The 16,893-nt window shown below is 49.1% G+C and overlaps 1 protein-coding gene across 2 annotated transcripts in view; it reads left to right on the top strand.

The window, feature by feature from the left end:
- Positions 1–16,335, top strand: part of LOC135814880 (DNA mismatch repair protein Msh2-like) — a 54,769-nt gene extending 38,434 nt beyond the window's left edge. For both annotated transcript variants that reach the window (XM_065328075.1, XM_065328076.1), the window contains 14 exons: positions 1,352–1,407; positions 2,056–2,145; positions 2,363–2,534; positions 2,986–3,049; positions 8,197–8,258; positions 8,617–8,712; positions 9,257–9,321; positions 10,268–10,435; positions 13,635–13,726; positions 14,241–14,395; positions 14,594–14,661; positions 14,971–15,034; positions 15,434–15,483; positions 15,754–16,335. In XM_065328075.1, the coding sequence (XP_065184147.1) occupies positions 1,352–1,407; positions 2,056–2,145; positions 2,363–2,534; positions 2,986–3,049; positions 8,197–8,258; positions 8,617–8,712; positions 9,257–9,321; positions 10,268–10,435; positions 13,635–13,726; positions 14,241–14,395; positions 14,594–14,661; positions 14,971–15,034; positions 15,434–15,483; positions 15,754–15,906 (1,355 nt within the window). In that variant the 3' untranslated portion in view covers positions 15,907–16,335. The remainder of the gene's footprint in view (positions 1–1,351; positions 1,408–2,055; positions 2,146–2,362; positions 2,535–2,985; positions 3,050–8,196; positions 8,259–8,616; positions 8,713–9,256; positions 9,322–10,267; positions 10,436–13,634; positions 13,727–14,240; positions 14,396–14,593; positions 14,662–14,970; positions 15,035–15,433; positions 15,484–15,753) is intronic.
- The last annotated feature ends 558 nt before the right edge of the window (positions 16,336–16,893 follow it).

The raw sequence follows: 16,893 nt of genomic DNA, 5'->3' as shown, positions 1-16,893 counted from the left end.
TCCATTGCCTGGTTGGAGTGCTTGAAATGCCCAACCAAGCGACGCCCAGCACCAAGAGTTTTTGTACTGGCCTGCTGTTCTGCAGTGCATGACGGATCGCAGTCTGGAGGAGGTGCGCATTGCAGAGAACACTTTCCCAGCCCAATTCAAGCTCCAGGTTGGAACCAGCCAGAACAGCGTTAGCAGCTTCGTCATGAACGATGGCGACGGCTTTTGAAGAAGGCAACGGCAGTGACGACAGGCATTCGCTTACTTTTTCCGCGATGTGTGCACCAGTGTGGCTCCCTGGAAACTGCGAAGTTTCCAACACACAGCTCACCAGGTCCCAGTTACTGTCAACGAAGTGACGGTGGTGTACGCCTAGGTAGCTCTAGAGCTCCAAGCGTCCGTCGTCAGGCTGCAGAACTGCACCGAGTCCAGGATCGCTGCAAGTTCTTTTCGCCCAGCAGAATGGCGCTCGCGGATTTTGCTCGTGATGTGAGTCGCAGACGGCACCGAATAACCAGGGCAGACGTGGCTCATCAGCGAAAGAAACCCATCGTCACGTACAATACTAATAATTGGCCGCAGGTCGGCAGTCACCCAGTCGACGATGCGATCCGTGACACTTGCGGAAGAAGCCAGCGAGAGCGGTTTGTTCGTCGTCAACGAAGTTGTCGGAAAGAACATTTTACATCGTCACTCTCCTTCGGCTTACCTACAGCAGTTCAGTGAGTCCTCATTGAACTTGTGCCGCCACTGTACACCATCTTCTTGTTGCAAAACCGGCACTTGACCTGGCTGGATGACAGGCGATCAAAATAGTCCCAAATTGCGGAGCGCTGGGCACGCTGAAACTGAGGAGTTCCAGTCGACGTCGACGCTGCAGCAGCACTGCCTGCAGCATTGCCAGAGCCCTGAAGAAAATTCGTCAAAGACATCTCTGCAACGAACGGATTCAGTACACGGACCGTGGGAGGAAAGGACTCGGCGAGACTGAAAACAAGAAGCACAGCGCACGGCAGGTAAAGGGCAAAGGACGACTTTCACTTTGACTCTTTCCGACTTTCCGTACATATCTTCAGTTCAACTTCAGGTCGACCGGTCGTGATCGTCTACGGTTTGATTTCCGTACTACATTATAGTAGTTTAAAGTACGGCGCACGCTAGTTTAAAGTACATGCACTTCGAAAACTCTGTAAAAATACTAAAAATGTGTACTGCGAAAAGTAGAAAAAGTACCCGCATAACCGTTACACAAACGGTTAATCGTTATTTTTTCGAAACCGGTCTCAAACGGTTAATCGGACTAACTGTTTGAGTCCTACTTTCTAGCCCTGTTTCGTCACGTTTATCTCCATTTGCAATGCAGTATGTCGAGGCCAGATGGATGAGATCCTGGAGAAGATGCCATCCTACTTGAACAAGGTCAGTCGTTTGAACTGGACACGGTGGAGTTTGAATGAACTGCCTGTGCAGGTTCGATACATGCTGCTTGCTCTGTCTTGCCACGAGAAATGCCTGAATTTTGTATGCAGTGAAATTTCAGTATAGCATACCTCTATTGATTCCGTAAAAAATTGTACTTTATACGAAAGCCGAGGAACATCCTTAAATCAACATAATATTCAGCGCATATTAGCTGAATTTATCTGAGGCCTGGGCCTTTAAGGCGTAACATTTGCTGCGGCTGAAATTTTGGTTAGCAAGGTTCAGTGTGACAGTGTATACAGGTAGCAGCAGTACAGGCTGAAATGTGTTTGCCGCCAAAATGTGTTTTAGCCTCCAGCGGAGGCTGACATTTTTAACGCGCTGAAAATGTGTGACTTTCTACACAGTGCGTATGCCATAGTATGTTCTATCCGCAGTAGTTTATTAACTGTTTCACTGTGTCTGTGCTCTTGAGATATGTCTGTGGAGTTGGTTTACTCCGGTCAACACGCACAGGTAATTAGTAGCGTTCTCTCTTTGTGGGTTCATCGTGATTTTTGCGGATCCTTATGTTGATCATTGTAGAATTTTGGTGGGCATGTGTCCATGCTTGTGTGTCTGTGTGTCACTTTCTGGTGTGTGCAGGCGGCCCGCTCCCTGGGTCTGGAGTCAGGCAAGACGATAAAGTTGGAGTCAACCAGTCAGCTTGGCCATTTCTTCAGGGTGACGAGAAAGGTTAGTTTACACACCCTAGATTAGCCAGTACCCGACTCTAAACGTTTATGCAGCTTGAGCTGGCTGATGTTGTATACATGTATTAGCAGCTGTGTGCGAGACTCATGACAACAATTGAAAATATGGTATCATCCGTGTCCGGAGCTCTGTGCATGTGTGTACACAGGATTCACATTGATGTGGTGCTCACCGTTTTGTATTGCCCTCTATTTTCAAGGATGAGAAATCGCTGCGCAATGCACGCGGATTCATCACCATTGATACGAACAAGAATGGAGTTCGTTTCACAAGCCCTGACTTGAAGTCCGCCAACACAGAGCTGCAGCAGCTTCAGGACACCTACAACTCACTGCAGAGCACACTGGCTGCTGAGGTGCTCAAAGTTGCTGGTGAGTGTACACAAACAAATGGTTGGCCTGTGTGTGTGTGTGTGTGTGTGTGTGTGTGTGTGTGTGTGTGTGTGTGTGTGTGTGTGTGTGTGTGTGTGTGAGAGAGAGAGAGAGAGACAGACAGACAGACAGACACAGATAAAGACACAGATAAAGACACAGATAAAGAGACAGACAAAGAGACAGACAAAGAGACAGACAGACAGAGAGAGAGACAGACAGACAGACAGACAGACAGAGAGACAGAGAAACAGAGACAGACAGACTGTGGAGTTTCTTCGGTATGTAATCTGTACGCTGATATTGTCATGTTGATGCTCCTCCACATGGCTGCATTGAAGTATGTGTTTTCTCTTCTGGGCGTTTGTATGTTTCTTGTGTGTGTGTGTGTGTGTGTGTGTGTGTGTGTGTGTGTGTTTGCTGGGTGTGCGGTGTTTGTTTGTGTTCTTAGCTGGCTACGCCGAGCCACTGCAGAAGCTCAATGATGTCATTGCACATCTAGACGTTCTGACCAGGTAGGTGACATTATGTCTACGGCTTCTCTCTCCCCCTTTCCTTTTGTACTCCAAGCTACCAGTACTTGATACCATGTGAGGGCAGTTATTGTTAGGTTCGGTAGACAAGAGACAAGTAGTTTATTGGTTAGAATATACGAAGTAGAAAAACTGACAAGATTCAATCTGTAAACGACAGAGAAGACCTTCAAAGATATGCGTGCGTGCATACACAGTAGAGCTAAAGTTGTACGGCATTACGTCATAACATAACACGCCCCTTCGAAGATCAAATTCCATGGGTGTCAACCGGACACAAAATAACAAACACAGTAACATAATTATTATACTCTCGCGCCCCTTCTGAGATAAAACCTGGTTTTGTCTCAACAAAAATAAATAAATAAAGTCATAACAGACGAGATGAAATGACATAGGCATGATGTCAAGATGAGACCAAATGCTACAGACAAACATTGTCACACATATGACTGTCCAGACGTAGATGTAATGGTGAGACGATCAGGTGTCTTGCGAATACGAGTGCTACGACGAACAGGCTGGGTAGCGGCGTCAGTAGGTACACGTACTGATGAAGTTGGGGAAGGGGTATGACTAGCGGAGTCAACACACGGGGGAACATAGGGACGGAGAAAGCGGCGATTACGCCAGAGGACACGGCCACTGGGCATCTTGACGAAGTAGTCGCGCCGACTGCCAATTGCTACAATGACGCCACGCATGGACCACAGCTTGGTCTGGTGGTGCTGAACATCAACATGGGTGCCAATCCGTAGAGAATGGAGAGAGCGTGCCGATTTGTCATAATGTGTTTTCGGATCTACAGAGTCCACAGCTTCAGCAGACGCAATCCAGTGTCGATCAAAGCTGGCACGGTGGGCGAACACAAACGACTGGAGGGACTGACCGAACAACACTTGGGCGGGGCTGCTGCCATTAGGGCGGGGAGTATTGCGCCACTCCAACAGTCCGCGTTGGAAGGAGTCTACATCCAGATCTCCATTCCGGGTCGTCTTCTCAATGAGCAGTTTCACTGCTTTCACTGCTGATTCCGCGTGGCCATTGGATTGAGGGTAGTGTGGGGTGGAAAAGCACTGTTCCACACCCCAACGCTCACAGAACTCACGTACACGGGAAGCGGCAAACTGCGGGCCTCCATCAGTGAATATCTTGCGCGGTACGCCAACATCTGCGAACCAACGGCGGAAGTGACAAATGATGTCATGGGAGGTAGCGGTACGGCCAATTCGAGCTACACACGGCCAGCCGGACAGACGGTCAGAATATACCAGGAACTGCCAGCCTTGACAGGAGAAGAGATCTGCGCTGGCATACTCGAATGGAAATGTCGGCTGTGGCTCGCGCATCAATGGCTCCTTCTGCTGCGAACGTTGGAGCTCACGACAGACAGGGCAGGCACGGATCAGGGCTGTGATGTCATCACTCATCCTCGGCCAGTAAACCACTTGACGCGCACGACGCTTGGTACGTTCCAGGCCCTGGTGAGACGAATGCAGGTCAGTCAGTACACGGCGTTGTAGAGACTGGGGCACAACAAGACGAGAGCCACGGAGGACAATGCCGTTATCCAGGGTGAGGTGCTCACGGCCATTCCAATACGGAGCGAGAGCAGGTGGCATGTGACGTCTGGCAGAAGGGAAGCCGTCACGAATATATGAGACTAACTGCACGTAATCAGCGGCATCGCGGAGCTCGTGGAACGGAAGACCAAATAGTGCTGATCCGGAGTCATCCTGCTGAAGGCATGCACGGATGGCTTGTCCAGATAGCGAGTCGGCTTCTCCCAGGAGATCATCGGCAACCGGGTTCTGCACTGGAGCACGCGACAAGGCGTCAGCAAAGGCATGCTCAGAACCCTTGCGCCACGAGACGTCGAATTGATAGAGTTGTACCTTGGTCATCAGACGTTGGAGCCGAGGATTCTCAACCTGGTCCAGTGTGTATGTGTTCAATATTGGAACAAGGGGCTGATGGTCAACAACTACATGAAACGACATGCCAGCAAGATAGGTGTGGCATTTTCGGATGGCCCAGGCGACACCCAACATCTCCAGTTCGATCATTGCGTACCGGGATTCAGTGTCGGTGATGAATCTGCTGCCGCACTGAATGAGGCGCCACGAATTATTCTGGTACTGCCAGAGGCCAAATCCGAGACCCTTGGTCCTAGCTGCGTCACACTCGAGACGTGTCTGTGCTGACGGGTCGAAGAAGGCCAATAACGGTGGGTCAACAAGTGCTTGCTTCACAGCGTCCATAGCGACTGTGTGCTCGGGTAGCCAGAGAAACTCATTCTTGGCTTTCAGCAGACCGCGGAGAGGCGCTGCGTGTTCGGCGATGGTTGAGCTGAAATCACTGCACTGGTTGACGAGACCCATGAATGATCGCAAGTCAGTGCGATTGGCAGGGATCTCGAAGTCGGTGATAGCGCGGGTCTTTTCCTGGTCTGTCTTCCAGCCGGACTTGTTTATCACGTAGCCGCAGAAATTGATCTCGGTCTCGGCGAAAGCAAACTTCTTGGCTGACAGGGTGATACCATACCGACGAGCGCGTTGAAGAACTTCACGAGTTCGTTCCAGGTGCTGCTCAAAGGAATCAGTGAAGACCAGGCAGTCATCCACGACCTTGGAGAATTGCTCAATACCAGCGAATGCTGCATCGGTCCGCTGGTTGAATTCGTCGCCAGCAGAAATCAGACCTTGTGGGTTCCGCAGGTACTGATATCTGCCCCACTGTGTGATAAATGTGGTCAAGCTTCTGGACTCCTCGTCCAAGGGGACCTGCCAGTAGCCGTGGCGAGCATCCAGCTTGGTAAAATACTGGGCATTACCAAGGTTAGAAACAACATCGCGAGGTGCGCGCATGGGATGCGCGGGCCGGGCGACTTGCTTGTTAAGCTTAGTGAAATCCACCGTCATCCGGACTTCTGCAGTGCCTTTCTTTTCGGCTATGACGATGGGGTGACACCACTCCGTTGGCTCTGAGACCGGTGCGATGATGCCATCTGCGACCATCTTGTCCAGCTGGAGTTTCACCTGGTCACGATAGGCGTAAGGTAACCAACGGGCATTGTTCAACTTGAACGGCTGGGCGTCAGGCGCGAGTTGGATGTGCATCGGCTGACCGTCCATGGGTCGGAGCGTGTCCTCTGCAAATACGTCAGCGAACTCGTCGAGGAGGTCCTGGCGGATACGTACACGCTGGTCTGGTGTAGGGTTGCTGTGCTCTGCAGAACGGGATGTCCCTTGTGTCACTGAAGCGATCTGTGGCCAGTTAGGCGGCAAGAAACCTAACGCCTTGAGCGAGGAGCGCGACAGCAATGCGCTACTGAGTTCGTCATACACATGTAGACGAGTGGTGTGCGTGACATCACGAGCGACAACCCTGGCGGGAACAGTTCCCAAGCTGGTCAATGGCTGACCGTTCACGGCGACAACCTGGTCGGGGTCAGGTTCCAGATCAGCTACACTGCCACCAAGTCTGCGGAGATGACTAGCACCAATAGCATCAACATCCGAGCCAGTATCTGGCAACCACTCTAACGTGCACGACCGGTCGTTGTCGTCAAGACGTGTTGACAGCATCACTTTGTCACCAGCCTGCACTGCGTGAATGGTGAGGCATGCGATGGTCTTGCGGCACATTGCCGCGAAGTGATCCCTGCCCTTACACTTACGGCACTCTTTGCCCTTGGCAGGACACATTGACTTTGTGTGCTGGGATCGTCCGCACTGCGAGCACTTCGCCGGCTTGTCAGCTGCAGCAGATTTCGGCTTACTAACCAAAGCGGATTTGCTGCGTTGATACGATGACCTTGTTGCGGCATTCACGGATGCCGGTACCATGCCGTCACCGGTCTGCTGTGCGGCTTCTTCAGCCCTGCAGATCTTGGCCGCGGTTTCCAAGGTGAGGGACGGAGCTGCCAGGAGCTTATGGCGCGTGTCGTCGTTGGCTATGCCAACTACGATGCGGTCTCGCATCATGTCGTCCGTCACCTTGCGGAGGCTCTGGGGACAAGTACTGCATAGCTGAGGTGTACACGTACTGCACAGCTCCATATCAGGGAAATCGCACTGTGCAAACAGCTCCCTCATTGCAGTAAAGAAGGAGTCAAATGACTCATTGCGCTGCTGCTTTCTATCGTAAAACGCAATTCGATCTAGGAGGGGGTTCCGTTGGCGTCGGATGTACGCTTTTACTGCTATGATGATCTCCGGAGCATCGGCACTGTGGGAGATGACAATCACATCTTCGCGCATGAAACGACGAATGTCGGCATCGAACGCCTGGCGAAGAGCGGACACCCGAGTCTCACGACTTTGGCTGGCGAGGTGCTGGCACACAGCATAATCTCTCCAAGCCTCCTCCCATGCCGTGAAATCGGCCATGGTTGCAGTGCTGAGCAACACCGGTCGCTCGACAGAAATCGGCTTCTGACTGCAGGATGTCGAAGTGCTGGGTGGTGCCTGGTTGTCGCGCGTTGCGTTTTCGACCAGTGTGGTGAGGCGAGTCTCGCGTGCCTCAGCCGCTTTCATCTGCTGCTGCATCAAGGCGAGCAGGGATACGATTTCAGCACTGATTGGGGAAATTCCAGGTTCCGCCATCACGACAATTCTACAAATTCTACAACTACAAGACACTTCTGCTACACGATCGATCGTTTGAAGATAAAAGGCTACAGAATTCACGGACAACTACAGGCTGTCAAGTATTCCGTACTCAGGTTACTAGTAGTTCACTGCGCCATGTTAGGTTCGGTAGACAAGAGACAAGTAGTTTATTGGTTAGAATATACGAAGTAGAAAAACTGACAAGATTCAATCTGTAAACGACAGAGAAGACCTTCAAAGATATGCGTGCGTGCATACACAGTAGAGCTAAAGTTGTACGGCATTACGTCATAACATAACAGTTATGATCTCTATAAGCTAACGATCATGTTCTAAAGCATTGGTTGGAAGTGGGTGCCCATGGGATACTCTTCCTCCTGCAGTGCCTTCTTAGTATGCCTTCTTCTTTCTGGTTGAGAAAAAAAAGTGTGCCAGCGCCATGCCAGTAGTTTGGCAACGGCGTCTCCTGTTTCTGTACGATGATGACATTGACTGGCTTCTGCTCCCGTTGTGCAGCTTTGCCTACGTGTCAGCGAATGCACCCGTGCCGTACGTACGGCCTAACATGCTCTCTAAAGGTAAGCAATTATGTGATGGCCTCTTGTGCTGTTTTGTTTATTACGATTGTGGGATGGCCTCGTGCTTTGTTTATTACGGTGCCATTCCGTAGTAGAGCCGGGTTCATATGCAATCCTGTGGATTCTGGAAAGTCCGGGAAGTGTGGGGGAAATAACGTTAGCAGTAAAACCCAGCAGCTCAGAGAAATCCATTCATTTTCCACAGAATTCTACGGTCGAATTTCTGTATTAATTATCAAGAGTACTGTAGCTATCTTGTCCTATCTTTCTGTAGTGCTGGGTTGTCCAATGCAGACGATATCATGTAGATGCACGTGGTCAAATCTGAGAGTGTGTCTTGCTCTGTTATGTTTTCTAGGTGAAGGTGGAATTTCCCTGGAGGCGTCTCGCCATCCGTGCGTAGAGGTTCAAGATAACGTTGCATTCATAGCTAATGATGTTGAGTTCAACCGAGGTATGTGACGGTTACACATTGTGTTATATTGTCCACGTCCTGCAATAAGGTTTTAGGTGGAAGTAGGGTGGATTTTATTTTCTTGGGTCTTCCGAGTACGGATAGTCTCAGTCAACTACAGTGCTCATGCAGCTGTCATAGCAGCATGGGTGTCAGGACAGCATGGGTGTCAGCACTGTCAGGACAGCATGAGTGTAGCCAATGGGTTTGGAAACTTACTTGGCAGTCTCCTGTTGGTCACACGCTCATTGTTCTGTGATATTGCAGGAGGTATAATCACCACCAGTATGGCCATGTTTGAGCAAAAAACGACCTGCCGTTGGTGATGGCCTTGCACACGCAGTATAGACCAAGCTGATTATGTTTCTGTTCGGCAGACATGTCAACTACCATGCTCTGCAATAGCCCCGCTTTCCTCATGATGCCGTTGTCCCACGTATTAATCATCACCACAATCTCAAGCATGCAGCTAGCCAATGCTCTACCTCATTGCCTAGTTGTGTTGTACCTGGTATGCATGTTGGTCTTGCATTGTCCTTGTCAGATAACAAGATGTTTCACATCATCACCGGCCCCAACATGGGAGGAAAGTCTACCTATATTCGTCAGGTCAGTGCCTTTTTCTTTCTTCCTGCTTCCTACTCCTGACCAACTGGCAGTGGGAGTGATCGCTTCATCATGAAAATCCACAAGCATGGCAGGCGCCAACAATACGGGCTGATTTGCGGTTATACCTTTGTATGCCGTCTGAGTAGCCGGAACTGACACCTGACTAGATCCACTTGAGCTCTATACCAATAGACTGGACCAGAGCTTGGAGTTCAGCATGTCATTGGGCCACGACCTGTATCTGCTAGCATGCTGCTCAGATTGTGTTCTCATAGGACTTCATCTTTGGGCGTTCTTGAAATTTGAAATTGCATCCTGCACAAACCTCATAATACTTCATCTCCACACTTATCAAGGTATTTGTATGTAATACAGCTAACTGAACGGGGATTACCGTACTCGCGCGATTAGAGCCCTCTCTTGAATAGTGCCCTAGTCTCCAAGAGCCAGTGAAAAATAAAGCTCTCTCTTGAATAGTGCCCCCCCCCCCCCCCCCCCCGGTCTTGTAACCAAGCCCATGTGCAAGTTTGGTGTTCTTTTGCTAATGTTCTTGGCCATTGCTTTGCACTGGTGTTTTCAGGAACAAAGTAGCAGGTCTTGTTCCCGTTTCTGTGGAGTCGTGAGTGTTTACAGTACACTTAAGGCTCTGTTTTTCTTTGTTTTATGCTGGATGACACAAATGTACCAGCAATGAAAAAATAGTGCCCTCTCTTGAATACTGCCCCATCTGTGATGGACAGTGAAAAAATAGTGCCCCAGGGGCACTAATCGCGCGAGTTTGGTATGTATACAATACTAAATATTTTTTGTATGGTGCATTGGTGCGTGTGTGTGTGTGTGTGTGTGTGTGTGTGTGTGTGTGTGTGTGTGTGTGTGTGTGTGTGTGTGCGTATATGTATGTGTGCGGTGCATTATTGTGTGTGTGCGTTCTGATGATGATGTGCAGACGGGAGTCATAGTGCTCATGGCACAACTTGGCTGCTTCGTACCGTGCGCATCTGCCGACATCAGCATCGTCGACAGCATTCTGGTACGTGTGGGTGCCAGCGATAGCCAGCTGAAGGGTGTCTCAACGTTCATGGCAGAAATGCTGGAGACGGCAGCCATCCTGCGGGTTAGTGCACTTGATGTATTCACTTCTCTCTCTCACACCTCACATTTGCAACAGCAAAACCACAGTGCAGGGTCGGCTGCGGACAGCCACATTGCAAGACAAAAAGAGCTTTCATTGTGGCTGCAACTTTCAATGCACCTTGGTATGACTCATGCCCCCCCAGTGCCATCGTCCATGTACAACTGACAACGGATACCCTGCCGTCTCCAATGCGCAAGCAAGGGCTTCGTCAACTTTGTGAAAATAAAGGGCGCCGTGGAAAGGCCGAATGGCAACACGCAAAACTCAAATGTAGAGACTCTACCGTCCACTTTACATCGGAAGCCAAGATACTTCCAGTGCTCTTCCGCAATTTCAATGTGGTGATAACCGCTTTTCAAGTCAAAGGTCACCACATAGTCTCCCTTCCTGTACACATCAAGCACTGTTCGGATATCTTCTAGTTTAAACTTAAAAGATGCAAGGTGCTTGTTAACATACCTAAGGTCAACGATCAATCTTAGTTTTTTCCCGTTGTCCACTACGCCCAAGGGGCTACATACTACTGGCTCCTTTGGTTCCCTTACGCAACCTAGACGTAGCATATTTACCACTTCTGTTTCTACAAAGCCTGGCCCTAAAGGGCTGCTGCTGGGGCTTCTTTGGCTTCGAGCCATCCTTTCCCTGCTTCGTGGTCTCGATGGCTAGGCGGAGACGTTTCCGTTTGTCTGCGCTGGCCAAGAGGCCAGCCATGCCGTCCCCTTCCGTGAACGCTGTGGCGGTGTCATGGCCATGGCGGTCCGCCACTGCTAGCCAGTCCAACCTATTCTGCAGGACTTCGCTCGCGTTCTTGAGCTCCTTCAGCGCCTTGGTCTTTTTAGATTTTTTAACAATTTTTTTGGCTGTTACCAGGTGCCCAGATATTTCGGAGAGGCATTCGAATTGGTGTTGGTAACTGAGTCGCTTCATACCTGGCATCGTGTGCGGCACTGACTGGCTCCTCTTCTTATTTTTACGCTTTTTCTTCTTGGATCTCCTCTCCGGGGACTCTGAGGACGAACTGGACGAAGATGAGGAAGAGGAGGCCGACCGGCGGCGCTTCCTCTCCTCCAGCCGAATCACTTGGTGTTCCAGGAGACGCATCCTCAACTCTACCTCGTCCTGCGAGGAGGTTTCAGCTGTCTCCCGGGCAGCTTCCACACGACGACCTCTCGGCATGATTGCAAAAATACGTTACCACAAATTGCAAAAAAAGAAAACCTCTCAGCTGTGCACAAAACGGACTGCACCCTTGATGAGCAAGACAAAAAGAAGGACAATCTTTTTGCGCAAGCGCTGTTTCACAGCGCTCGCTCAACAACGATTGCGTCACTACAGTGACGTCAACCTGCACTGCGTGCCACAACAAAAATAATACAGATAGCAAAAACAAGCTTCGCAAATATTCGAAGTTCGAGAGAACATTGCTTCTCGTTTCTTTCGAATTCTCAGCCAACGAGAAGCGTACACTGTCTTGTACTTTGTGTGTTGTGTGGGCATAGGGTGGGTGGGTGTGTGTGTGGGGGGGGGGGGGGGGGGGGATGCGTGCGTGTGTGTGTGGGGGGGGGGGGGGGGTACATGCATGTGTGATGAAGTACTGAGACAGGCAGTTAGTGAACTTCTGCTTGCCCTCATACCTCATACGTGTGATCACACAGCTGGCTGTGCACCATCTTTGTGGCCTTTCTGCCTGGTTGTCGTTAGAATACAGTCGACCTACCCTTATAACGATAACCTCTATAACGATGAAGTTGATTGTTCCAACTAGGAACACACGCTTCTTGCCGAACTTGACACTTGACTGACTCACGACTGCCATCCGGAGCACACGAGGAGCACGTCGCACCTTCCACTCAGCAAACCTGCAAGAAAGCGTGTGTTCCTAGTTGGAACAATCAACTTCATGACTATTACCGCCGAAGTCGCAACTTCTAAGTTCGTATTGTTGTCCCTCACGCGGACGTGCGACTAGTTGTTGGAAGTGACAGCGTTGCGAATAGCTATCTGGCTCTCAACGTCTGTTTATCACAACTCCATGAGCGACTCTGACTCACGCTGCTACCTGGAGCTTCACGAGGTGTTTGTCGCGCTGGAAACAAAGCGTCTCTGTAAGTTTGCATCCCTGGTGATGGTTTGGCCTGGAGAGCAGTATATAAGTGGTGCTTTTCAGGCACAATCTTCCTCAGCCTACTCAAGCTCAACTGATGAGGGGTGAATTCCCCGAAACACCGTGTATTGAGCAGGGAGTGGTGCTTTCTTGCAGGTTTGCTGAGTGGAAGGTGCGACGTGCTCCTCGTGTGCTCCGGATGGCAGTCGTGAGTCAGTCAAGTGTCAAGTTCGGCAAGAAGCGTGTGTTCCTAGTTGGAACAATCAACTTCATGACTATTACCGCCGAAGTCGCAACTTCTAAGTTCTCTATAACGATATTACCCTTATAACGATATTTTTCTGCCAAACCAAAATCACTCCATTGACTTGTGTATACAATGCCTTACCTCTATAACAATATTGCTATAACGATATTACCCCTATAACGATATAAAATGGGCTGACCAATTGACATTTTCCATTTTATAACAATATCTAGCAGGGAATATGTAGAGCCTACTATCCAGGTAGGGCAAGCTTCACTTGATAAGTCGTTGGGACATGGCGAAATGCAATGGGACACCAGTTGGCACCTTGCTGTGCACATAATGTGCATGTATGTCAGTTTTTTATGCTATGAAGAGTGTAAAAAATAAACAAAATCCATGCATTATGACGTATGTGTATGAAATGAACCAGTTACCCTTATAACAATATTACCCTTATAACAATATTTCTTGGTGTGACGCAAATATCGTTATAAGGGTAGGTCGACTCTACCTATGTCGGACATAAACACACACAACAGAGGCGAAAGGCTGTGTGGCTATAACTTTAAGTTTCGCGCATTTCAGCGATCATCAGACAGCAGCATTTGCCCTCTGATGATCGCTGAAATGTGAAACTGTTATAGCTACACAGCCTTTCGCCTCTGTTCTGTGTGTATACTGATCTGTGCATTGAGCACACTATGTCGGACATGTGTACCTCCAGTCCGCCGTATTGGCATGTTTCTAACTGGATGTCGCACTGATGGGGTTTCCCCTATGTCTATCCCTGGCCGATTCTGTGCTTTTGCGTGTTATGCATGTAGCTGGCAACGAGTAACTCTCTCATCATCATCGATGAGCTGGGACGCGGTACATCTACTTACGATGGCTTTGGCCTTGCCTGGGCTATATCGGAGTAAGTGGCGGTAACCGTCACAAGGCAATGCTGCTACACACCCGTACTTGCTGCTACACACCCGTACTTGCCTTGCCTTCAGTCAGTCAGTCGTAGCGTCTAGGGAGACAACGCGGGCGACTGGAATATGCAATAATGTCGGTTTCGCTCCCGAGCTGCCCGTTCCAGTCGCCTATGCGGGGTCCACGGCGCCTACACGAAGGCAATGTGCGTCGAGAGGTGTGTGTGTGTGTGTGTGTGCGTGTGTGCGTTGGAGGAAAAATTCAGTGTAAATAGTTACTAAATACCAATGACTAGGCTTTGGACTGCGGAGGTGTTTCCGTTACGGGTTATTTCACAGCATGTGAACTGATCATTGCATACTGGCGATTTTAGCTATCAGAGCATGTGTCTTATGTACTCAATGCTGCAGACAACTGCTTCTAACAAGTAACAATGTCTTGTTAACTGTACATGATGTGTGTTCACTACAACTCCCTGGTGTTCACTATTACATTGTGTTGTATGTTGACAGGCATATTGCAACCAAGACCAAAGCATTCTGCATGTTTGCTACTCACTTCCATGAACTGACCGAGCTCGGTGAGAGTGTTCCCGCCGTCTACAATCAACACGTCACAGCGCTAACCACCAATGACACACTGACGCTGCTCTACAAAGTCAAACCCGGTATGTCTGTGCGCGTGGCTGCCCATATGTGTATGTTGTGTCTGTCTGCACGCACACACCTTTCGCATGTGTGAAAGCGACTACTGATACTGTTGTGGTTTGTGCCTCTCACTCTCAAGGCGTCTGCTAGTTGCTCTGTTTCTATTCTGGTTCTTTTAGAATTATTTTTTTGGATGCCACTGCTTTCTCATTCCTCAGGTGTTTGTGATCAAAGTTTTGGAATTCACGTTGCCGAGCTGGCTCACTTCCCAGCCTCAGTTGTGGAGGTAAGCAAGCTATGAGACCGTTTCTCCACATGACACGACATGTAGCTGTTCCTTTCGTTCGGCAGCTGGGAACATTGTGACCAAAGTGTTACGATGTTGACACATACAAGTTGTCCACTGCAGGTATCTGCGAGTACCGCCGCCCCTAAGACTTAGAATGTACGTATGGGCGCTGCGAGTTTCCCTAGCTGTAAGACGTGTGCAGTGTGCTGCTTTGCATTCAGTTGCTGCTGCTGCTGCTTCTACGTGATGCTGCTACCTGTTGCTACCGCCGCTGATGGTTATGTTCTTCTGTTCTCTGATGTTCAGTTTGCACGGCACAAAGCCGTCGAGCTGGAGGGTCATCGGTCCGGAAAGTTTGTCTGCTCTGCAGGTACGTATATCCACGGCACATTGTTGGTCAAACCCAGTAGTTACTCTTGTTTGTGCTTTTGCTGTTACTGCATGCCTTGTAGGCTTTTGAGTTTCGAAACAGACATCGGCTAGAAAGCTGCTAATTATTTGCTAAAGAAGATGAAAAGGAGCGTTACAAGTGCTTGCCCAGCAGGACTGTTTGAGTGTTTGGACCAGTCTTGTTCCTGGGAGACCTGTTCTTGTGATACAAACGGGGTCTCTTTTTTAATTCACGGTCCGCGTCAGACTCGGGTAGAGGCCGAGTTTTCCACATCCGTAGGAACGCCGCCACCCTTCAAGGCGCAGATGCAGCTCCTAAAGCGGTGGGGTGTGAGGGGTCTTGCATGGCTTTTAATTACTACTTCGTCTTCCTGCACAGGTGGTGATGGCGACGAACCAACTGCAAAACGCCGCAAAGTGGTGGAAGAGGTAAGAATCGAATGCCATAATTACACCGTGGCGCTATACTTTCATTTTATTAAAAAGAGCTTTGAGACTTGTGTCTTTTGGAGTAGACACTCGAGTTCAATCACCATCATGTGTGCAAAGGGTTTTTCTCATTTTGATGAGGTCGATATGTTACTTGAGAATCCTGGCTGCACATTGCCCGGTGATGTTGGGCTACTCCACGGCAACATATACCTCCATCTCCAACAAAAAAAACATATGGGTATTTTTGTGTGGGTGTGATCCTTGTAGGAGGGCGAGAAAATCATGTCCGACTTCCTTGCTGCCGTGGAAGCTCTGTCCAGAAAGGAATTACCGACTGCCGACTTCAGTTCGAAGCTTGAAGAGCTAAGAAGCGGTGTTCTCTCACAAAACAACGAATATGTCGCTGCTGTTTTATCTTGATCCTGATGCTGCTGCTCTGCATATCTTCAAATCCCACTCCGTCGAACCAGTGTTTTTTGTCTTTCATAAAACTTTACTTTCTTTACTCGCAGACTAAGTGATACACTAGCTATAGCTAGCCTTGAAAAAAAAACATTTAAGCCAGTAGTAAACCCTGCTGGCCATGAAACAGTTCAAATTCTGCCATGCAATCATCCAACATTTTTCATACGTGTAGTAGCGCTCCCAGGGAATTGTTTTACTTTAGCTGATTCCTTTTGTCTAAAACGCAGTTGTTGTTTTTTGCATTAAGGGCAATGGGAGATCCTTGCTAATGCCGTTCAGGCTTTGAGGGCCTGAGATTGAATGTATGCAATGCTGTCATGGTAAGCATTAAACAAGTATGCCAAACCAAACCAGCCGGTCGAAAAGTTTATCTTTTGCCAGTTGCCCAATTGTTTTCCTTGTCGAGGAGTAGCAAGCAGCTAGAGGAGTAGAAGTTGGAGTAGTAAGTAGGTAGTAAGGCTAAAAAAAACCCTCCAATAAAAGTACCAAGGAACTAACGCTATATCCACTAACACCATCAGTTACTCCGAGACGTTAGTTGTAGAGTAGAACGTCATTTAACGTCAGTACCGCCGGTCAGCGTCGTGCAATGTTATCGCATGAGCTGATTGTCAAGTAACTGGTGGTGTATATATAATAGTGGACTTTATAGCTTGGTCCTTTTATTTGAGTAAAGCATGAGGATGTTTTACTACAGTCAGACCTCGCTTAAAGGGGAAGTTAAGCCTAATATCAAAATTTCATCAGTTGTAGTCTTCGGGGGTGCCGGGTCGAATGGTCTTGGTCCGAGGAAACTGAGATGCTCCCTTCCTCCTATATTCCCAATCGAAATCGTTCCACCGAAACTGGGTGACTGCGCCCTACTAGATGGGGATTTGTATGCAAATCAGTGCGTTTCAAAAATATAGACGCGTGATTTCAAAAACCGTTAGGCCAGCATCT

Source organism: Sycon ciliatum, chromosome 4 (assembly GCF_964019385.1).
Source record: "Sycon ciliatum chromosome 4, ocSycCili1.1, whole genome shotgun sequence".
In the NCBI taxonomy this organism is placed as follows: Eukaryota; Metazoa; Porifera; class Calcarea; order Leucosolenida; family Sycettidae; genus Sycon; species Sycon ciliatum.
Note: the sequence above shows the minus strand (reverse complement) of the source record. Positions and strands in the feature narration are given on the sequence as shown.